The sequence below is a fragment of the Cinclus cinclus genome, chromosome 4 (assembly GCF_963662255.1).
Source record: "Cinclus cinclus chromosome 4, bCinCin1.1, whole genome shotgun sequence".
NCBI lineage: Eukaryota > Metazoa > Chordata > Aves > Passeriformes > Cinclidae > Cinclus > Cinclus cinclus.
The window spans coordinates 34469113-34493130 of record NC_085049.1 but is presented as its reverse complement, the minus strand read 5'-3'; the positions used below and the strand labels follow the sequence as shown (position 1 = coordinate 34493130).

At 38.6% G+C, this 24018-nt stretch overlaps 1 protein-coding gene across 1 annotated transcript in view; it reads right to left on the bottom strand.

Annotated features, from left to right (window-relative positions):
- LOC134043054 (ankyrin repeat domain-containing protein 26-like) overlaps positions 1 to 24018 on the bottom strand; it is a 48738-nt gene that overhangs the window by 6220 nt on the left and 18500 nt on the right. Inside the window, 20 exon segments of the mRNA XM_062491069.1 lie at positions 93 to 339; positions 1070 to 1302; positions 1994 to 2275; positions 3485 to 3626; positions 4054 to 4166; positions 5088 to 5222; positions 6374 to 6448; positions 7536 to 7629; positions 7833 to 8008; positions 8981 to 9133; positions 10658 to 11611; positions 12807 to 12953; positions 13334 to 13517; positions 15761 to 15974; positions 16403 to 16541; positions 16695 to 16728; positions 17658 to 17807; positions 18314 to 18579; positions 19411 to 20391; positions 22072 to 22157. Coding sequence (XP_062347053.1) covers positions 93 to 339; positions 1070 to 1302; positions 1994 to 2275; positions 3485 to 3626; positions 4054 to 4166; positions 5088 to 5222; positions 6374 to 6448; positions 7536 to 7629; positions 7833 to 8008; positions 8981 to 9133; positions 10658 to 11611; positions 12807 to 12953; positions 13334 to 13517; positions 15761 to 15974; positions 16403 to 16541; positions 16695 to 16728; positions 17658 to 17807; positions 18314 to 18579; positions 19411 to 20391; positions 22072 to 22157 — 4805 coding nt within the window.

Genomic DNA, 24018 nt, shown 5'->3' with positions numbered 1-24018 from the left:
AATAAATGGATTTTAACTTCAGGCTAAGAGGGAGAACCTTGCATACAGCCACTCTTCAGCAGCAGCTGAGAATGGTATTTCCAAATGCTTACCTTGGCCACAAAGGCTGCAACCCTGTTTCTTGAGGATAATGTGTTCTCAGTTGGACTGAGGAAGCTCTCTCCTAGACTGAGACTTCTGTTCAGTCCCAAATGGTTGCCAAGATGTCCCAGTGCAGTTGAATACAGAACTGGAGTTGCAGCCAGACCTCCACTGACAATGCTGCTTGTGATTAACGATTTGCTTTTGTGGCGCTCCCGGAGGAGCTTAGCGTTGGCTTCTTCAAGTCTCTCGTTAGCTCTGAAACATTCCAAAGCACACAAACAGTTACCTTTGGTAGTAACACTTTCTCAAAGTTACTCCCCAGGTGGTTGACTATTATTTTGACTTCTGAGGTGAAGAGCCTTGAAAAATAGAACATCACTTGATTTGAGCTTTTGTGGAGGGCCTGTTTCTAAGATGTCTCACCAGATGCAAGGAGCAGCAAGTGTCAGCAACGCTTAGGACTGCTCAGCATGAGGGCTTCAAAGCCTTCTGTGAAAGCCATGTGTTTACATAGCTTTTTCTGGAAGGCAAGTCACCTCTGTAACAACTCTGGGCTGGCCCCCCTTCCCAAGGGAAGCTCAAAGCTCAGAGCCACTGCTTAAGCAGAAGCCAAAAAAGATGATTTCTATTTTTCCTTCACAGAACAGAAACCTGTTCTCTGAGAGGTCTACCCTTATTCAACAATAAAGGACATGAAATTAATTTTTTCTGTTGCACAGAGGATGATATTATAGAGACTGGCAAATAAAGCTGCCAGTTAAACCAACATCAACTTGAAAAGTATCCTGTTAATGCCATTATCAGTTGTGTTTCTGCTGAAACACTAAAGAGAAATGAAGGCCTGCTGAACAGGAAGGATCTTTTCCCACAAACATGCCAACATAGGCTTTCAAACGCTGGCTAGGTGCAGAACAGGAATTAACAAGAAATATGCATGAGGAAAAAGGAGTTTCTTATTACTAGTCCAAACAAAGCAGAGACTTACCTTTCCAGTTTCTTTGCTAGACATCTTCTAGTTTTCACTTCCTCCAGATACAGCTCCTTGTACTTTTCCATTTCTGCCTGTGTACATTCTTTTGGAAAAGTACTGTCTTGAGTATTTTTTATCTTGTCCAACTCACATTCAAGTTCTCTAATTCTGTCTTTTAGCTGGTTTCTCAGAGAAGCATGATGACTTGCTCTGATGTGTTCTAGTCTGTCCTGGGAGGCTGCCTGTGCCTGAGAGAGACAGTGCACCTTCAACCACCACAAAGAAAAAGAGAACTCTCTCCACCTGTCAATTCCATGTACCCAAGTTCAAGGGCCAAGCTTGGCTCAGAGAGGCAGCTGTGCCTCCTCACTACCATCAGCAATCAAGGCAGAACCCTGGAGCTACTACTGTAAGTAATTCTTTTGACTCAGGACAAAGCCCAAATCAGTACTGCAATTCAAAGCTACTAATGAAAGGGCACTATCTCTGTAGGACAGGGCATGGAGAACAGGATTCCTCAAAGATCTTAGCAGGATGCCTCATCTCCTCCTGATTTTCTAACCTGCAACTTCAGTCACTTATTTTCTGAGCACCCTCCCCTGTACAAGGACAAAACAAGACCTGTAGGTCTGTCTGTGATAGCTGGAAGGTGCAAAACCTCTTCAAGCATGAACAGTGGAAAGCAGACCAGCAGACAGAGACAGCCCCAAGCACTGCAAAATGGAAACCTACCTTGGGCAAGCTTTTGATTCAGGGACCTGCTGACACACTGCACACCGTAAGAGCACTCCTGCCCAACCATATGCCCTTCTCCCACTGCCCTTCAGCAGAGACACAGGTACAGCACTAACACACAGAATCAGGCACCCAAAGCAAAACACTAAAAAATGGTGGCCACAGACTACAGAGTGCCTACAAACATGTCAGAAAGTCACTCACTTGCAAAAAGAGATTGACTTCTTGTAGTTTTTGTCTTATTTCTTGGCCTGCTCGTTCATCAACTTCTTTTTTATACTGTTCTATTTGGCTGTGATCCACCATGTTAGTCTCCAAGTGATGTTGGAGTTTTGCCACCTCTTCTTTCAGCTGGCATTTGCTCTTCTCCAGTTTTTCACAGTTTCCATGCAGGGTAGATAGCTCTTCTCGCAACTCCTGGTTTTGTGCTTCTAGCTGTATGCTTTTTTTAGACTCCAAATCCAGCTGCTGGGAAAGTTCAGCAACCTGTACACGGGAGAAAAAAACGAAACAACTCAGAGGCATCTAAAGGTAGTGAATTCTGTTAAAATCACTAAAGGGGTTGTCCATGGAGACTCTATTTATCATCTGCATACTCAGTCTTAGAAACTTAATGTAACTGGGCTTTTCTTTTCCAACAAGATCAACCTTCAAATTTTTGATAGGATGGGAATCTGAGGAATCCTTTTGCAGTTCTTCATGCAAAAGTGTTATTAGCTTCTGGACTAAAAATGAGTCACTGCAAAGGAAGTAACCGATTTTACAATGATTCCTTCTAAAGCCGAGTTGAACTGTGAAATGCGGCTTCTCTAGCAACGAATCTGAGTAATGAGTGGAGAAGTATATAAAGTTTACATGCTACTACTGAACAGCCAGAGCAACCTCAAAAACATTTCTGGCAACAATACTTCAACAATACAAGATGGGCTGAAACAGCTCCCTGTGAGCAGGAAGTTACAGCATTTCTCCTATGTCACCTCTCCTCATCATACCCTGTGCAGCAACAACACTTTTCAGAAAAGGCAAGTCCCAACTGCCTCTGGCTGAACTTGTGCCCGAGACAGGGCTCAAGGGCCGTTCTTGCTGTGTGCACAGCAGCAGCGTTCCTCCCCTCTCTTCCAGAGAAGGAACCTGTCTGTCAGACCTAGGTGATGCTGCCACAGCCTCACACTGCAGCTAGGCCTGAGCTGAGGCCCACTGTTCTAAGCTCTGACCCTCAGCCTTGGACATGACATCCTGGTAGGATGGCAGAACTGCCCGTCCCTAAGGCCCAGCCTGAGGATCTGCACTTTTGGCTGACCCTGCTAGCTATCACCAGCCCTGCTCTGCTCTTCTTGGTGAGTGCCTGTGGGACAGCTCCTTGGCCCATGAGGTTACAGACCCTGCCAGCCTTGCTGCACTCTTGGCTTGTCCTCCCTCTGCAGGACAGTCTGCCCTTCCTGTGCCATTGCAGATGCTGCTTTGCACTTAAGGATTGCATCTTTACCCATACTAACAACTACATCAGTATTAGTTATAGTCACCTGCTTCTCTAACAGTAGAAAAAGCACTGAGAGAGATCGATCAAATCTAAAATACAGTCAAGGAAAGAAAATCATCAACATGACATGAAAGCTTCGCTTTCACAGAGAAAGCTTCGCACAGGTTTCAAAAGTAACACTCAACCAAACAAACCCCAAATTAAGCAGAGCTCACCTTTGTTCTCAATCTATCAACTTCACTGACCATTTCAGAATATCTGCTCTTCATTTCTCCTTTCAAATTAAGCTGGGACTCCATTTCTCTCTCCTCATATACCCTTATTTTCTTCGTAGCTCTACTGAGAAGTCTCTTCAACCTATACAGAAGATCAGTTCAGAAAACAATGAAACACAGGAATAAGCAACCTTTTCTATATTCTCTCAAGTAAGGAGTGCAGACATAGCTTTGTTGATCTTTAACATACTTGGCAGTACCAGGAATTGCTGAGTAAAGACCTGCTCTTTCTGTGTCACAAATCACCTGGCACATCCAAATTTCAGCTGAAAAGATGAAGACTTCCTTCCCTACCCCTGGTGAACTGTTGCCCAGTTGCAGGGCAACCTGGATTGGCAATTCCTCTTGCAGCTCTAAGTAACTATAGGCTCATGCACAGATGTACCTTGCAGGAACTAACACAAGACTTCGGTTGGCTCACAGAGTAGGTATGCCTAGTCTTACCTTACAGTTCAATAAAACTGGACTTCTATTCATGGATATCTCTTCACCATGTCAATAAGCCATACCTCTTAAAGTCTTTCTGCAATTCTAAGTTTCTTCTCATTTCTTGGTCCAGACGGAGTTCAACTGGGCGTTTTAACTCTATCAGTTTCTTCACTTTCTTTCTTTCACTTTCACACTTGCAAAACAGAAAAGACACATATAACACACAAAATGTAAGAAAAATAGCTACGTGCAAATCCATTGTCTAGCATTCTCCACAGAGAAGCTGCAGTCATCTCCATCTGTTAGCCAAGTTCCACGTTAGGCTTCACAGCAAACTGGCCAATATCGAAGAACTAAAATAGATGCCTCCACTGAAACAAAGGTGGAAAAGATGCTGGACAACTTTTAAGAGTTCTCAACTCATAGCATGGATTATGTAGGTATGCTTATCATGGAAGAATACAGGTAAGTCTGAAGTTTTTGCAAGATCTTTATTAATCAGCTGGAAGAGGAATTTCATCTTTGGGAATTTTTCCAATATACCATTCCCTTCCACCTCTTCTTTGTGGCTACCTACTTATGTGCTAGTTGCTTTATACTTCCTTTATTCCTCTACAGTTGAGGAGGGAAAGACTGCCCTTTTGAGACTGTCAGTCATTTCTTGTTCCCCAAGAACTACTTCATTCCCCCAGAATTCTCTGAGTATGTTTTTCTGCAAGGCTTTTAAGCACCCACTGCCCAGAAAACATACTGCTGCTACTCCATGCACTGCACTGGAAAATGAAATACTTCAACCAAAAAACAAAGGGGTCAGAAGATGGCCAGAAGGAATTCAAGAAAGAGCTGGGGAACTGCAGCCCTGCTTCATGTGCTCAACTGATGGAAACCATACCAGGAAACTCTTTCAAAGAAAATCACTTGAGAACTTACAAAAGATAACCATACAGCTTTCATTTGCTTCCTGGATGATCCACAAATCACAACATATGCAGAGCCTGAATGGCAGGGGTAATTAAAAAAAAAAAAAATGCTCTTTATGTACAAACTTGGCCAAAAGGTTCATGTGGTTCTCTCAGGTACTGGCTTAGGACTCTGGAGAATTTTCTGGATTTACCTGTTCAAAGAGGTCTGCCTTTTCCCTGTCAAGTTGAGCAACACGCTCTTCAAGGTTGGATCTTGACTTAAACTGCTCTTCCCACATGCTCTGCAAGTCCTTTGATGTCAGAGATAGCATATTCTGCTTTTGCACCTGTAAAAGTAACAATGGCAAAAGAAGAAATTAAGGTGACCATAAAGAAAACACTGCAACAGAAAGCTGTAACTAAAATGGAAACTCTCTCCTCACCCCATTCGATGTCTATGGTTAATGTTAATGTGGAATGCAAAACACAGTTCGGGAAACATAACCAAGAAGAGAAAGTGAAGATGGTAAAAAGAATGAATGCTATAAGGATGGTGAGATGAGGTTGAACTTTGGAGAATAACAAACTCAGACACAAAATCACCCTGTAGCTTTCTTCCAAAGGTTCTCCAGAGTTCATGACATACTTTTTAGTGAATTCATTTCTAGTGCCCACCACAGAATATACCCTACCCTTGTGGCTTCTGTAACAGCTGTACATCTCCTGAGAGCAAGAAAATGTTTTGAAATTGACAGCAGTATTGATGGCTCTATCTAAATGGACAAAGATTTGCCTAACAGATGCATTTGAGTTGAACAGAACTTGCTGATTCGGTTCAAGTATAAAGACTGGAAGTTGACTAGATGCTTTTGGTGGCATTTTAAGGAAGAAAAAAAAAAAAGAGCACAAAAGGAAAAAAGGAAAAAACAAGAGATGTTTACTGGCTACAGAAAGTGACAAAACACAAAGTCTCAGATGAAAAAATTCCTAGGGGGTATGACTTTCTCAAGTCCTTACAGAGGAGGTAAAAAACTGGGTCTCACAACAAAAATTCACATGGCCTCAAGACAAGCTCTGACAAAATTGAAAAGATAATATGCATCTGTCAAGTTCAGTCTCCTCTCTCAGCTTTCGACCACAGACCTTCATGCTGTCCACAACATCCACTCTATCAGTCATTGTTGTGGCTTAACCCGATAGGCAGCTAAGAATTACACAGCCACTTTCTCACTCCCTGCCAGTGGGATGGGGAAGAGAATTAATCAGATTAATCACACTGATGAACACAACTATCTTGCACACCACAAAACATACAAAACACAGCAGTAGGAAAATGAGGAAATTTACAACCTTTTCCCTTGAGGGTGCGCCTTGCCCTAAAGCCAGAGGGGTATTTAACAGCTGTGTGCTTACACACCCCATATGATCTTTTCATCAATTACCTACACACAAAAAATTCAAAGACTAAAACAGTCATTCACAGAAGCCTGTCATCTACCTGCTTGTGGTGGTCCTCTGCAGCTGCCTGTGCTGTCTGTAAGCTCATTATCAAGTCTTCCAGCCGGTTATGAACCTAAAGAAACATTACAAGAAGCAAGAAGGCATACTATGACTTTCTAGACTGAAGTTACACCTCACTGACAAAAATATTACACAGCCTCTTCACCTACTTATTCCTACACTATTTACACCCAGCAACAATGATCAAAACAGCCTTAGTTTGATGCCACTGTAAAAAAGTTAGCAATCATCACCTCTGCCATTTGGTGCACAGAAAAAGAGAGAGAGAGACAAAAGCCCATGTGGATTATAAAGAATCTTCAGTGAAAACAGGCAGGAGAAGCTTTTCTCATCTCCAGAACACTTGAAAATCATGCCATATTACCAAAGCGGAAGGATTTGTGACTGTCTTCCCACTTCTCTTAACAGTATCAGTACATCACAAAATATCACATGTAGTGATTTTCTAAATACCTTCAGCTGTAACTGACAACTAGTCGTAACAAGAACCCTAGTTCACTGGCTACAATACAAAAAACAGCAACAACAAAAAATATCTCTTAAATCACGCCACAGATGCGGTCCTTATCTGAGTTAAAATTAACCACTGTGTAGAAGCAGTGGTGAATTCCAAGGCTCATACTGAGTTTTGCAGATACCACAAGCAGTCCTCTTCACTGTTTCATGAGAACACACAGCAAGTAGCCGAAGCAAAAGCAATTCTGCACAGCAAAAGCTCTGGGACATGTAATTTTGTTTAAGTCATATGATGTCAGTTGGGTCTCCGGCATAAAGGGCTTGGCAACAATATACCCTGTGGTTGTGGCATAATATACCCAGTTAACTCGAATACCTTAAATGAAACATATTGCAGTTCCCAAAGCAGCCATCTGATGTTATGAAGGGTCTAAAGCAGACAATAGTTACACCAGTGTATTGCTGTCAAATCCTTACCTTTTAGAGTGTTTGCTGTAGCACAGGAAAATTTTCAAAACCAGATGGCTGGGAAGTAGAGCAGGCTGCTTTCTGAGCAGTCTCTAGAAAAATGCAGGAACTGAGCTCCCCTTGGCTCTCTAGAAAAACCTCACCATAACATTTCCCCACAGAAATAGGTAACTAGGCTCAGAAGTCAGCAAAAGGGAAATTTATGAGCATCTTACTGAGGCAGAGGCTTGCAGGTCTCTCTGCAGGGTTTCAATCCTGTTGCTTTGTTGCTGGACAGTGGCTTCCAATCTGGTGTTTTCAATTTCAAGGCTTAAAAAGAAATACAGGTCTCTTATTATAAAAATCTGCCAGAGCACAAATTCCAGAAGAACAGTGCAAAATAATAAAATACAAGAACATCCTTCAAAATCTTAATAATCTGCTGTGATGCAACAAGACTACATATCTATGCTGTGGTTTCCAGCCAATCCCTCCAAGTGACAGATACGTTGCCCCACACTGTTTTCTCTTACTGTTGCACATGTTCTTCCAGTTGTTTTACAGTAGTGTTAGTCTCAGAAGATGCCAACAGCTGGTCCTGCAGTTTCTGGGCAGAAGCTGTTGCTTCTCTTTCCTTATCATCCAAGGCAGTCTTCAAATCACGAACACAACGCTCAGAATTTAGGTATTTTTCTTCCACCTCCCGCAACTGTGAAGTCATAGAAAGAACCCACAGTTGTCAGGTGAGCTTTCATAGAGTCAGCTACTGCCCAAGGATTCACATGCTGCAGATATCTGCCCATACGCTCTGCCCAAAGAACTGTAATTATCTCAATTACTTTGAAAGCTTTGCTTCGATTAGAAAATGAACACATGCTAATGTTGCTTCACCATCTTTTACAGTGGCCTCTCACATTCCTCTATGGATTTCCTAGAGCAGAATTCTAAGCACTGACACTGCTGCTCCAACCCTTTTGGTGACTTAGGATGCTCTTTGTATTCATTCATTTGCTCCTCTGTGAAAACATGAATTAAGAAGTTCATCTGTCTGTAGTGGCTTCAAAAGTCTCTCATAAGGATCAGATTTTAATTTTTTTTTTCCTTTTAGAACTCCAAGGCCTCCATACAACCATACCTTGGAAAAAGATGATGAAAGGTGGTCCCTAACTCAGAAACAGCTTATACTTCCCTTGCAGGAAAACCACTTAAGGATGGCAAATTATAACAGTGCTAAAGAAATGGGGGAAATACAGAATAAGTTACAAAAACATTCAGAATTTGACGTGTTACCTGGTAGAGGTGTCAGGGTGGGGGGAGTGAGGGGAGGGGGAAAGCAAGACAGCATAAAAATGTCCAAACACAGCAGTCCAGTATGTCTACTGTTCTTCAGAAATCTGTCTGTTCTTCATACAATCTACTTGGCTAAACCAAAGGCAACAAGACAAAAAAATATAGACACAAATTTATGGCAAAAAGCACTTTCACAAATAAAAATTTTGTCCAAGGGCATAATGTCCGCATGTCAAAGACAAGGACACCAAGTTTATAAAACAATGCAGTTGATTACCACATCATTAAATCTATCCTGTTGTCTTTTTTTCCTGGGGTTTTAGGACAACATCCAATCCTACTTTTAATAACCACCCTAAGGTTTATTTATATAATTGCAGACATTATGTACCTTGGTTTTAGCCTTTTCCAATTCCTTCTGCAAGCGCAGCTTGTCTTCCTCCAGGTCACTGCGGTAGCGCGTAGTAACTTCCAGTGAAGCTTCTGACATGGATTGCTTTTTCAGAGCATCAGCAAGCTCCTGCTGCAGCTGTCTGATCACACCCTAATGAAACAAATAAATGAGCATGAATAAAGTTATAAGAACATGAAAAATGCTTTTTCTTTCACTTATTTGATATAGAGTTAGACTTGTCCTTGGATTGAACTCAAATGAAATTGCCTGTCACCAGCAGGCATGTGCACAATCGCCTCTCCATCTTTCTCAGCTGAGCACCCCTAAACTGTCAGCAGCTGTTCATGAGGATTTCAGTTTCCTAATACATAAAAACGACCCAAGTATTTTTCTACTTAAGCTATGCATAAGCACACACTGCAATCATGGGCATTTTCTAACAAAATTCAAATAAATCTGTTATGATGCAAGAGCCATAATCTGGCTGCAGATACTACTTTGTTGACCAAAGGCAGGACTTGGTATCACATCATTCTTTGTTCTATGCCTACATTTTACAAATATAATTAAATTAATACCTATATCTAAAAGCTCTTTTTAGATATATTCTAAGAATATGTTGAATCACATCCTCTTACAGCTGGCTTAATGTTTTAGAATAACAACTGCCTTTATACTGACATGTTAAGTTTACTAAAATCTGGATAGTTCATGCAGTTACATAAACATAGTTTTCAGAGGGAACCTGTTTTGGTATGAAGAATACACAGCAATTCACAGATTAAAATGACTTGACAGTATTGCTGGAGTTCTCTCTCCACACACACCTTACAGTAACTGATGAAGAATAAAGCAGTTATGCCACAAGTGCCTATATTTATCTCACGCCAAGATTCTGGACTTGTTAGAAAGAAGGAAGTGTATTTTACAACCACTATTCAAATCATTACAGGAGACAAACTGTACAACTGTAGTGTGTCTAAATATTGACTTTTATTAATTCCTGTTGTCTAGCGAGTAAGGGAGATTAAACAAAATAGGTAAGGCAAATTTTAAGTCATTACTCTACCTGAAATTGGCCAGAATATGCTATCCTTACAGAATACCCCACCTACTCCTAGGAGCACAGATAATGATACATTTCCCAGGCAGACCCCTAAAGCCCCCAGAATATTCATGAATTAACACCTGGACACTATAATATTCTTTAATTTTGTAGCAACTTAGGGAGAAGCAACATTTTTCCTCTGTAAGAACTTAATGTAAGTCCATCTCACACAATTCATTCATCTGCATCTTCAATTTCTCAACTGCCACATTCTTCCTTTTACATCACTCTTGTGTCATCAGTGCAATACTTTAAAAAATCATCAAATACCTAACCAATTCTATAGAGCAAAAAATGGACTAAGGAAAAGAGATGAAAGAAGTTCTAGAGAAAAATCATCTTTATTGATCAAAGCAGACTTGGATACCTTTTATCTGCTCTCTGCTTGGATCTGAGTAGTAACATCTCATTTACCAAAACCTTTCCACAATTTCAAGAGAAACACAAGAAACCAGAAGAAATTGTCATTATCTGGTCCCGTGCATATGGCTTACAACTAATCCACTTTAGAAACAAAATAATTTAAAGACATGGAAAATTTAAATTGCTTTAAGTCCATATTTTACCTCTCTCTCTATTTTGTCAGTCTCATATCTGAAGACTTGTTCTCTTAAATCAATACACTTGGCATTTAATTCCTTGTTTCTCTCTTCCACTAGGTAAACTTGCTTTTCAGTATCAGCTCTGAGTTTGTTGAAAATATCATTAAACCGATCTTGCACATCATTCACTACTTTTTCTTTGATGATCCCTTTGTTCTGCAGATCTTCCAGCTGCTGACGAAGCAAAAGGTTTTCACTCTGGAGCTGGGCTAACCGCTCCTGCATGGATTCCTGCTTTATTGTAAGTTTGTTTACTTGGTCTTTCTCAAGTTGTCGAGCATGATCGTATTCCTTTGCCTGACACTGGGTTTGACTTAATTCTTTTTGTGTCATTTCTAAAAACAATGTTTTTTCTCTGAGTGTTTGTTTTAACTGGTGAAGCTCATTTTCTAGACTGTTAGCTTTGCTTTCAGCTTTACTCAGCTGCTGAGACAAGCTCTTGCTGGTTTCTCGCATATCTGAGAGGTCATGATGGAGCTTGTCTTGTAAGCGAAGCCATTCATCACGTTCTCTCTGAAATGTTCGTTCGACATCGCTTTTTGATGACTGGTGACGTTCAAGTTCTTGAACAGTAGTGTTCAAGCGGGAACGAAATGATTCAATTTCTGTTTCTAGTCTGTCTTTGCTTTCTTTTGTCTGCTCAAGTTTGGAAGTTAGCATTGCAGATTCCGTCTTGAGTAAGTTCAGTTGTCCATTGTACTGAAAAACTGTTTGTGTTAAGGCCTCCTCATTCAGCTTAAGTTCTTTTTGGAGATCTTCATTTTTTTCTTTCAAGGTCTCATTTTCCTCTAAGTATTTTCCTTCTTCCTCCTGGTGCCTAAGTTTTATTTGATCAAGTTCTAGTCTTAGCATGGCAATCTCATCTTGCAGTAACTGATTTTTGTACAACAGATCCTTTTCTCTCTCTGTGTCGGATTCCTGAATGACAGGGAACATAAATAAATATCTGGGTCGGAAATACATCTACAAATGCACTTCAGCATTAAACTGGATTTTAACATTTCTAACATTACAACATGACTTCAAAGATGAGAGTGAAATTTCAGATAAGACATTAGCTACTCTATGAACCAGTTCATGTGTCCAATGCACGCACAGAATGAAAGCGTAACACATCCATAAATAAACATGCCAAATACATAAAGCCTTTTTTTCATAAACTAGCAACTAAGTAATAAAATTACTTAAAATACTTCATGTATAAAGTATAATATTATAAAATGACAGTGCTTCCTTGTGTGTGCATACCCTTAAAATATTCCCTTTTACATTAATTTAGCTGTGTTACCGATCCGGTAAAAGCTCTGTTTACCAGGCTAAAAAAGGGTATTTTCATTTTTAAATGTGTTCTTAAAACTTTTTTCAGCATTACTGAGAATTCTCTATACAGGTGAATCATCCCTGGAATGCAAGAGTCTTGTATAGTACCTGTCTAGTACACAAATTTTTTTCATGTAAACATATTCACCCTATATTTATCAGGCAGCACAACCAAGAACAAATAATTTTTCCAAGAATTTTACATTCTTAGTAAATTCAGTAAACTTTTCAATACTTCTTTTTTTATTTAATAGTGTTAATGACTGCTTATTATCCTTCCATTACTCTGATTAGTATTGAAAGTTTAATTCACTGCTGATCTTCCTTCATAGAAGTTTAATATGTGGAGGTGGAAAAGAACTTCATACTTCGAGTTTGATAACAGAATAAATAATTTCAAAAAACCCAAGTAATGGGAAGGCAGAGTGAGTGTCAAACAAATTCTTTCCTAATCAGTCTAGATGTAGGTAGCTAGGTGTTTCACTTTGAGAAACCTTAAAAAGTGATGATAAAATGTCAAGGAAATAAAAACAAGGCAGTTTAAAAAATGGCGTAAATAGTGTTTTCTTTTAGCTTTCTACTTGTATCTGCAGTGTAAGTACATACAGCACTGATACTGCTTTCCAGAACTTTCAAAGATATAAGGGAAAACAGAAGAGGTATTTGCACAGTAAAATTACACTGGTAAACTGCAAATAATCCATCAAGAAGCAGAAAAAAATATGTACGTTTTATTGCAACTTTAGAACAAACATGGTGAAATGTAATTAATTAGGAAAAAAAATCTGCTTACATCTGAACTTTTTCCTATAGTTCTTCTTGTTTCTTCTTCTAGTTCCTTTTGTCTCCAAAGGTGGTTGTTCAAAATGCCTTCTTGCAGGGCTCTGGCACTCTTTTCCTGAGATAGCTGTCTCTGTGTTTCATCACGCTCGTCTTCAACCTACAGTAATAAAATTACACTACTTGCACATTCAGAAAAGTCAAAGCTAGCAATATTGTCCCACTCTCCCTTTTATTCTTGTAAGTATTTTTGCTTTCCACTACGATAATTCATCTATAAATTTTAATTTTCTTCTGAAAAAAATAAGACAAAATACAGAATGTTTTGTAATAACTGAGAAAAATAACTCAAAGTCAGACTTTGATGTACAAACAGAAAAAAAGGAACAGACTACTTGGAAACCAGCTGTTTGAAAACTCCGGCAATAGTTACCCAATGCCTCTTCCATGAACAAAGTACCTCTTCTTCAGGCATACTGGAATACAACACCAATTAGAAAGAAGCAGAAAAGAAGGTGTTTAAGTCATTATCTAATATACCTGTTTGAGGAGCTTTCTCAGTGCTACTAACTCCATTTCTAAATTCCTTGATTGTAACTCAAGCTGCTGTTTCTCCTCCATCTCTTTACAATATTGCTCTTCTTTCCTTCTGAGTTTTTCTCTTGTTTTCTCATATAGTGTTTCTACTCTGAGCCTCTCTTCTTCTTGTTGTTTCAAAGTAAACCTGGGATTTAACAGTATAATTGAGAAACTAAAGCAATGATATTAAAATTAGATATTCTACACTATGAATTTGCAGAAACAATTCAAAACATAAGAATGTTAAATATTTTCAGACTTTGTATTTTCACTTTATTTAAAGAGTTCGTACGTTATTCCTTTATCCATGGTATCAGTTTTACAATATATGGAAATACACCATTGACTGTTTAATCACTTGTAAGTTTATCGAGGGAAATATACTGAATATATTTCTGTAAATATACTATATATATTTCTGTTACTTTTGAAGAAGTCATCTTCATATTACAGACACTTCAATCAAGAGGAGTTTGTCGTCTCAGCAATCAAAGCAACATCAACTTTTGGCTATGATTAATATACATTTTCTTAACATGGTGAGCACTGCCTGCATACTATGGATTTAGTGAGTGCAAGTAATGCTGATGAAACAGTACATCACTTCTCTCTGACCCACACACCAGTTCTCTAACAAGCCTAAGGCTTAAACAACAGCTCACCATAGGAAAAGCACACAGTTTGTATTTGCTCAGGAATGAGATCAATTTTCAAAAACTTATTTAGAAATGCAGAGGGTTTAAGTTTCATGTGATTAGAAATAATTTTAAATCCCTAAGGATCCACATCTGGAAGAAACAATGGCAATTTGATTTTGAAGACAATCTACAGAGAAACCCTTGAGGAATATTAACTTCTTTACTAACTGAAACAAATAGCAGTAAGCATCAACATGGTAAGAAGTGGTCCACAGCATGCCCATGGTACTCAAACAAAAAAACAGTTTTGTGTTTCAAAATTATTTTGAGTATTTTTCTCATATTCTTGCAACAGTCAACAAGAAAAAAATAGTATTAACATAAGGACAGAGCAGGCAAGTGCAAATCTACTTTAGAAATTATTAAAAAAAAGTGGCAGCAGCCATTAAGAAATTGTTTGAAAGACTGACAGTAAGATTTGTGTTTCAATGGTTTATATTGCAAGAAAGAAAGAAAGATTTACATATACATTTTAGGGTAATTGAACAAAAAAATAAAGCTTCTGTGAATAAAGCTTGTATAAGTGTAAGGCAAACAATGCAATTGCTTTCATAATTTATTAAGATTAATAATAATAATTAATAATAATAATAATTATTCACACTTGTTAGATACTTTGGAATTTTGAAAAATAGCAGCTAGGGTAAAGTTAATTTTCTTCACATAGGGCTGTGTTTTGAATTTGTGCTGAAAACAGCTGATAATATAGATGGTTTTGTTATTGCTGAGCAACTTCTGCACATGAAGGCATTTTCTGCTTCTCCTACTGCCCTACTAGCGAGGGGGCTGTGGGTGCACAAGACGCTGGGAGGGGAGGCAGCTGGGACAGGTGACCCAACTGACAAAGGGATTTTCCAAACCATATGACATCATGCTCAGTATATATAGTGGACAGAAGAAAGAGGAAGGCAGGGATATTAAGAGTGATGGAATTTGTCTTCCTAAGTAACTGTTACCTGTGATGGAACCCTGCTCTCCTAGGGATGGATGAATACCTGCCTGTCCATGGGTAGTGGCGAATGGATTCCTTGTTTTGCTTTGCTTGTGTGCACGGCTTTTGACTTCTTTATTACACTGTCTTTATCTCAACCCACAAGCTTTCTCAATTTTACCATTCTGATTCTCTTCTTGCTATCCCACTGGTGGGGAAGTGAGTGAGCAGTTGCATGGGCTGTAGTTGCCAGCTGGGTTTAAACCATGATAAACTGCTAGAGTCCAATTCAGGCAAAGCTGGGACTGGCTCTGTGTTCCTCATAATCCTCTTTCACATACCAGGAGGCACAACTCAAAGCTCAGTCCTCTCAGCCTCTCCTCACAGGGCTGGTGTTCCTGCTGCCTGACCGGATTTCTAATACACATTAACAGAAACCGCAAAGACGAAAACACACACATTTCATATATATTTCCTCTCTCATAAATCTAATTTTCCTATACCAACTCTCCTGTTCTCTTCTCTCGCTATTAAAAAAACAAAGTGAAAACATCCAGACAATTTTAGATGGCACTAATATCATCCAGGTGTTTTTTCTTGACATTACATCCTTCCTTTATAGCATAACTTGCCCATGGGATTCAAAATACAGAAAATCAAAAGACTACAAAGCTTCTCATCCATCACATGTACAATCAGCACCTTCTGGCACATTAACACTGACAAGGTAACATATTATCAGAACACAAAATTACATACTTAAGGCTTTGGATATCACTCTTCCATTCCACTTCTTGATGAGCCAATATGGATTTCAAATCTTGAGTCTCTTCTGCTATTAGTTTTGATTCCTCCTTTTCACTTTCTAACTTTCTTACTTCTCTCCAAACCGCTGCGTACCGATTTTTTTCATGTTCTATTATTTGTTCATATTTAAGAAGTATGTTTTGAATTTTCAGTAAAATAGCAGAACCTGTTTTGAGATAGAAAAGACAAAGATGCACATATGCATAAATACTTTCAAATGTGTAAATTATTTCATTTGGTGCAGGTGATAAAGTTTAGATAGTGGGAGTTCTCTCTGAGAAGAGGCCAGGGGTTGCACCGTGCCAGACAGAGGCAATGGACCCACTGCAGGGCACAGCTCAGCCTTTCAGCCATGCTGGTGGGCACCTCAGAAAAAATGTATTTAGGAGAAGACAAAACCACCACTCTGGCAAAGGAAAAGGAAATAAATAGTAAGAACAGCTGCTCTGTGTAAACACAGGTCAGTGACAAAGGGCATGGTGGGAAGGTATCTTAAATATGAATGAACCAAGACACCTAGGAGTGCACACAAGGAAACCATGTTTTAAAAGAGAAACTTGTAACGTCTGAGGAAAAAGTGACTTTAGAGCATACCTGTATGATCCACAGTAAGCTGTTCTAAGAGCAACAGAGCCTCTTTGTAGGTGGACGTTGGTAATTTGACATCCTCTGACGTTGTTTCAGATGAATGAGTTAAATCAAGATCATCAGTTACATCCATCTGTATGCTGACCTGGAAACAATACAGTATTTTCTGTATACAAGTATGTAATATTACAGATGCATAAATGACTCATTCTTCCATTCACAGTCCCTGTCTGATAGATCCCATCTGAGTGATTAAAAACTGATAAAACTACTTGTCAAGAAACTAGTTTTACAGTACCTTATTCTTTTTACTCGCTGTTTTTGCTGCAGGTCTGGAAAACAGAAATAAATTTCAGTTCTGGAATATTTATCTTGCATTAAGAACAATATCTGAAGTTACTCTGAAAATCTAATTTCAGTAGGGAATTAAAGTAAAATTTAATACAGTATTTTTTTTAGATGTATGTGAATACTGGAAAAAAATTACCATTATCAGAAGATGATTTTTTCCACAAGATATTAAGCAAATAGTTGAAATAACTCTTCACTCAAAGTGATAGGAATCATACAGCTACAGACATGGAGATATACATAGTTATGTGCACTCCCTGTTTAATACTAGAGGTTTAGTTATCTTCAGAATTTAGACTCCTTCCATTACAGGTCAAATAACCATAATTTTGGATTCTCTATTGCACTTAGGCTGACTGGAATGGAACTAATTTTCTTCAGAGCAGCCCACACAATGCTGTGTGTTAGATTTCTGACCAAAACAGTGTTGACAACACACCAGTGTTTTACCTACTGCTGAACAGTACAGCTTGTACCCTGTCAGCAATTTCTGCTTCTCATTTTGCCCCCTACAGTTAAGTTTCAGGTAGGCAAGAAATCAAGAGAACATACAGCTGAAAAAAAAATTAAAAGGAAAAAGCTCAAACCCTAAGATGCATATGATGAAATAGCAACTTCGTTCTTGTATAAATCTCTCCCTTTTTAAAAAGATAAAATTTATGTTTACATATACACTGACCTTCAGGTAGTTTTTCAGTACTTGTGCGCATTGTCTTTATGATGAACTTGGCTAAGATGTTCAAAGCACATTAAGCAAAAAAGATGTGTTTTGGAACACAAAAGGCATCTGGTCATTTTGTCACATGAAGGAACCACTGTGTACATCAGGTTTACAAAATCTTACCTGTAGTTTTAGGTCAATTTTTATCATAAAGTAAGTTTTAGTTATAACATTCCTTATATTCAGTACCTTCCTTCCTCTTGAGATGTTTCACTGAAAGTGCTGTCATCTGGTACTTGAAAATTATTCCCACTGGAAGAACTCCTCTGCTGATTAGCCTTCTGCTTTGAAGTCCATCCTTTATTTTTCTTTATAATGTCAGGATTCAGGGCAAATTCACTACATTAAACAGAAAGGAAAAAAATTACCAACTGAGTAAGTTTACAGAAAATATTTATTTGAAAGAGACATACTTAAGATGATGCCCAGAAGCAACTGAGAAGAAAAATATCTCTGATAAAACACAGACTTAATTCCAAGGATTGTAGAGTATTTAAAAGTATTTAAAAAACCTTGCCCTAGGAATGATGGGGGAATGTGGAACCTGAACTAGATTCAGGCAGTAACTTATGTCCACATTAGAATGGAAGTATTAAGAGCAGAGATTCCTTTGAAGGACAGACAGAAAATCATTCCTGCTTAGGACTTCATAAGAATATCAATGCCTCCTTCAAATTTTTGAGATTAATTTGGTAATATCTTTTTCCTCTCCCTAAAAAAAAATAAATGTATTTTTCTTAAATGTTTATGAAGCAGTGGACTACTCAGTATTGCTTTCAGCATTAAAGAAAGTACTTCAACTAGTAAAATACTACAAAACCTAAAAGATACTTAAGTAATCCTACGAATCAGAATTAGAGATGATGTCTTTAGTTTAAACTTTCATTTTAATAATTTCTGACCTCTCCTCAGGTGAAAAATTCTTTCTGACTTTTTCCTCTGTAAGGTTTTCATCCTCCATTTTCAGACAGTCATCCTTGCTTCGTATAAGCTTTTCCTTCATTTGCTGATTAGTAATGCTGCCTGGTGGTGTATTTACTTTATCAACATTTTCCTCTTTTGCCATTGTCTGCATACTGAAACACCTTTCCTTGCTTTTTTCCTTCTCAACCTACAAAAAGAAAGTTAAGTTTCAAGTATTAATCAGTATTTCCATAAAAGAGAAACACAATATCCAAGATTGAATAATTCAGGGTTTACCTCTGAAAAAGTGTCTATTTTTTTTTTTCATTTTACAAGTATTTTCACAAATACAAAGAATATTGTCATTGAAAGTACTTCAAATTCACTCTTGATTCTGTTATATAACAGAAGTATAGTCCTTAGAAAGAAAGCAACAGTGTATCTCAAAACATGAACAACAAAAATACAGAAGCATTACTGATGGATTAAAGAGTTAGAAGGACTGCACAATGTCAGTTGTAAAAACAGAAATTAAAAAAAATCAAGTGGAAGTGTCTTTGGTTACTGCTTCCCCCATGGAGGGTAGGTAGGGTAGCAGGGAAGATTCCAAACCCCCAAGCAGAAACAACTCCACCCACAGCTAACAGGAATTCAAGTGAAGGGCAGTGAAGACACACCATGCAGAAATCACAGCAAATGGAAAGTTCAGTCAAGACCCTGTTCAAAAGCTATTTTCATTCTTTGTTTCGGAATCAAAACTGATTTAATTGTGTGTACTTTTTTTATGTCAATAAAGAGATAACTTCTTACACTGGAACTGAGTGCCACATAGCGCTAAACTGGAAAAACAGTGCATTCTGTGTTTTCTGAAAAAGGGGGAAAAGGCAACTCTCCGCTGCTCTCTTTATTCATAAGTATTGCATTTTCGTTCAAACAACTAATTTGCACAAAGCATCTTCATTTAATGATGAATAGCTGAAGTGAACAGGACCACTGATATGGAGAAAGACTAAAGAATAGGGAGTAGCAGGTCAACTACCTCTTTTTGCAGCTGTACCTTCTCTTTCTCCAAAGCCAGGAATACTGTTTGCAGCATTCCAACCTTACTCTTAAATCTTTCCATATCTCGTTTTAGCTCTTCATCAAGACTCCTTTCCAGCACGCCACACCACTCCTGAGCACTAGCGAAAGGACTTTCAGTTTCTGTTTCTCCTGCATTACTGTTGAAAAGGTAGTCCTTGGGAACATCATCATTAAATCCAGAGTATTTTTTAAGTTTAATTTCTGTTACAGAATGTGCATTTTCATCACTTGTACAAACAGGTCTTATTTTAGGAAAAATATTAGAAATTCCACCCAAAATACTTGATTTTAAGCTGTGTCTTAGGGAGTACGCAGGACCTTCCTCTGCATTTTTACTACTTCCATTACCATACCCTTCTGTTTCCATAGTAGGCATTTTCTTTTTCTCTTCTTTTGCTAGAGACACCTTTCTGTTATCTACACTGTTAATGCCAGCTTCTTCATCTGTATTCCAGGTATCTTCTACATTTGTCTTTAAGCTATTATGATCAGGAAGAATTGGAAGTACAATTTCCATTTTGGGTACTTTTCCACCCAGTGTAAGTTTACTATCTCCAAATTCACCTTGGCTTTCTAACTTATTACTTGATTCAGTCACAGAAGATGAAATAATGTGAGAAGTCTTCAATTCTTCACCAAAGCCATCTTCTGGTATTTCTTCCACAAGGGAAGCAGTTTTCCCAGCTTCATTTTCACCGAACAACTGCTTCAGCTCTGCTGTAATGTTTTTAAAATTTGTTTTCAATTCCCTTTTCTCATTTTCAACCCACATTCTTTCATATCTTTCTTCCCAAGGTTTTAGATTTAACTCCTTGTGAGGACTGTGCGATTCCTCATTTTTTGTCAGGGCTTTCTGATATGAAACTTCTGCTTTGTCAGTCTGATTTTCATGTGCTGCTTGTTCTATCAAGTTGGCAGTTTCTAAAATATATTTAGCCTTAAGTAAACAAGTACAGACAAAAAGATTACCAAGAAAAAGAAAGTTACAGTTAATCTAGGTAATTTCCATTGCAAACTCATCCTATCATGTAATAGAAATAAGAACATCTAGATATTTTAAAAGCAATGTTTATAATATAAATCAAGGGATACTAAATTAAAGGTTCACTGACTCACCTTCTCCTTATACATAAAGGAGTTACTAGCTACTAGGACTTTGAGAGACAACAGTTTTTCTAGAATCAGAGTTGTCTAGACAAGGGTTACTTTTCCCTTCAGGCCTGCCTGTGTCCTGCAACCAGTGGCCTTTGTTAGAAAGCAATTTATTTTTTCATGTTTTATTGCTTTAATACAATTTTTCTTTGGAACTGCCAATGTTTCCTCACCTTCCTTCCTCCATTATTCTACTGTCTACCATTTCACAAATCCCTGCCAGGTAAGCTAATACAGTGTTAATGAACATGACAACCTTTTTATTGTCCACCACATGGAGAACTGGGCCTATTTCTTCACCCAAGGTGCCAAAATGTTAAATTCCATCCTGAGCTCCAAAGAAAAAGCATTTATTAGGGAAACCTGTCCATTCCTTCCCTCATCCCAAAAGTCACGAACCCAAACTTACGTGAAAACCATACCATGCCTCACTCTACTCCCCCCAGTCTTCCTGCATCCCTCACCCCACACCCTGTTCCTCAACAGCTCTGGCAGCTTCCATCATGTTTACATTTCTCCCAAAATGCTCTTTCCCCATATGCTTCCTAGAGCCTTCCATACAGGCCGGCAGCCTCAGTCCCAACGGGCTAAGCCCATCCAACTCCTCTCTCTCCTTGTTAGCCAAGCCCTCCTCTCTCTGCAGAAATTCCTGCTTTCAGAACAGGGAAGGAGTACCTCAGCCAGCTACCATCTGCCTACCTGTCTCAGCCTCTCCATTCCCTAAGTGCACTGCACAACCACTATCACCTTCCAGTAGGCCTAAGTTCCATGCTCTGTTAATATTTCATCGTATCTGGGTGTGGGGAAGAAACAATTTGCTGCACTGCTCCTTGAGCTGATACAGAAGGTTCCAGATCCCTCTAACCAGGCCTCTCCCTCTCCTGTTGTAGGCCCAACACAAACAGGATGCCTGCCTTATTCCTGTCTAAAATGCCCTCTGAAAAAGCCTTTTCAAACACTTACTAACATGGCCAAACAAGCACATATTTTTCAGAGGGAGGGAAAGCACTGAGAAGATAAAAAAATTTAACTTTTTGTTTCTTCTTTTACGAAGTGGAAGACCAGGCATACTTAATTGAATAGATCAGTATACTATGAAGACAAGTTTCCTTCTTTACTGAATGTGCTTTTTGCATAGGGAAAAATGAATTTGACTGCACTGTTTCTCAGTACCACGCAAAAGGAAAAACTCTGAACGAAGTCTAAGCATACAGGCCAGAAACAAATTACTGTAACAGCAAGTATCCAATAAAACGATAAGCATTTTTTCCCACCATAAGAACTCTGCATCCCACTTTACTTCAGGCTGTTATACAACCTTTATCTACAGGATTCTCCAGAATTATTCACTGACTGCTAAGTTTACTTAGCACGTGTATAATACATAATTCTTTACTTTACAGTGTATAATACAGTTTTTAAGTCTGATTAAGATTCTTAATTCGAAATCTTAGGTGTTACATACCCATACTCCATAGTTTCCAATAGCATCCTTATCATCTTCTTTTTCAGCTGCTGATGACATATGAAACGAAGATACTGAGTGCTCACCTACAGTGAGAAAACTGTATTTTGATAACCAGCAACACCTATTACTACTTATTTACATTTAGAGCGCATCTTGAATCATATTTGTGAGAAACACTTTAACACAAAATAATGCATCCCCTCTAATTTGTGAGGTCTTAGATACAAAAACTACCATAAAACAGACTGGACATACAGCTGTGCACACTTCTTACAGGGCATTTAAAGGAAATTTGCTGAAAATCGCTGTAAGTGGTCACAAATCAAACAATCCTGTGCCTTAAAGGTGTGTTATCTCAACCTCTCTCTTTGAAATGCCGTGTGCCATACGGTAACTAGATACATAGGGAAATTACAGTTGCTGGAGCTATGTGCATATGTGCAGTGCACAAAAAATCATGAAAAAAAAAAATCACAGCTTTATGTATGAAACAAATCTGTGTCTAGACATGGATCTGGACTGAGTATTTCAAACTGCTACCTTATCTGTTGCAAAAGACACAGATGGGAACTTCAAGACAGACTTGTATAATGCTGAGAAACAATCCATGATCTGAACACTTCACTCATACTGTTGAAAACCAGATTCCACTCTTCCCTCTCTCAGAATTTCTATATAATATGGGCAGGTCACAAACTTCTCAGAAGCACTCACTCAGACCGGCAGCTACCCTGAATCTCTGTTACACCTGAGAACTGGATTCTAGATAATCCCAGATAAAATCTAGTAGCAGCACCTCACTGTCTTGTCACCATTGATCTTGTAGAAGACAGGTTGTACACTCCCAAGTGACAAGTTTTCAGAAAGAAACAAGTCTTAGTAACTCAAGTGGGGAATCTAAAAACAAGAGATGGAGGCTTTTCATCCTTATCACTCTGCACATCCTGTCTTGCTCCATAATGCCATGGATTCTACACAACAGCCTTTCTATGCGCCAAGTTTCACTGCTAAAGAGGGACACGATATCCTTCCTACAAGAAAAATGAGCAAGACTGAGAAAAATAGATAGGTACCATCATAAAAATACAAAAGGGCACAACCTCACACTTGGCATTTTCTGCTTTAGGTGAGTACTTTTGCAAGCCTTCATTCCTTGAAGGGTTCTTAACATTTGATACAAACTCAAGAGTTAAAACTTCATGTCTGAACTGGAGTCTGAGCTCCTCAGTCAGTCATAAAGGTCTCCAGAGGTCAGTTCTGACCCCAAGTTACACAGTGTGAAGTAACAACCTTTTCCTCCCACCTCACTGCTGGGTAAAACTTCTGAGATTTTTTCATAGATTTGATTGGTGGGTATTTGAGCACAAGGCATTTCACAACAAATAACAGTCATTAGTGGATTGACTGCACTTATTTCACAGGGTTGTTATGATGATCTTTTGATAACTCTGATGCATTTCAGATAGTCTGATAAATACTAAACACAGTAATAACAGCAATAATTAGGGATTATCTAAGAATAATGTTCTACAAGGAACACAGACATTTTTCCCTTTTCCTTTTTTTTCAACAAAAGGAGCTTTAGACTTATGCTTATAGATATCCCAATACCAAGCCCTTTGCTGGTGCAAATGAAAGCTCCAGCCAGCAGTAAAAACAGACAGACGTGCTGGTGGTTGAGGAACACTTGCAAGAAGCATCACAGAAATTACTGCAGAGTGTCCAAAGTCATCACTACCAAGACTGCTGTAATCAAAAGCAACTGTTTAGTGTTGCCCATCAGAGAAGTTTTCAACAGCAGCTATGCTGAGTTTGAAGTCTCAGTCTTCAAGTAAGATTTAAGATCTTTGGAGCCTGTAAGATCTGTTTCACATAGTGCTTAATCAATCTTGAAATTCCTGTGTAACTGGCAGAGAACAAGGGAAAAGGCAGAAAAGAAACAAG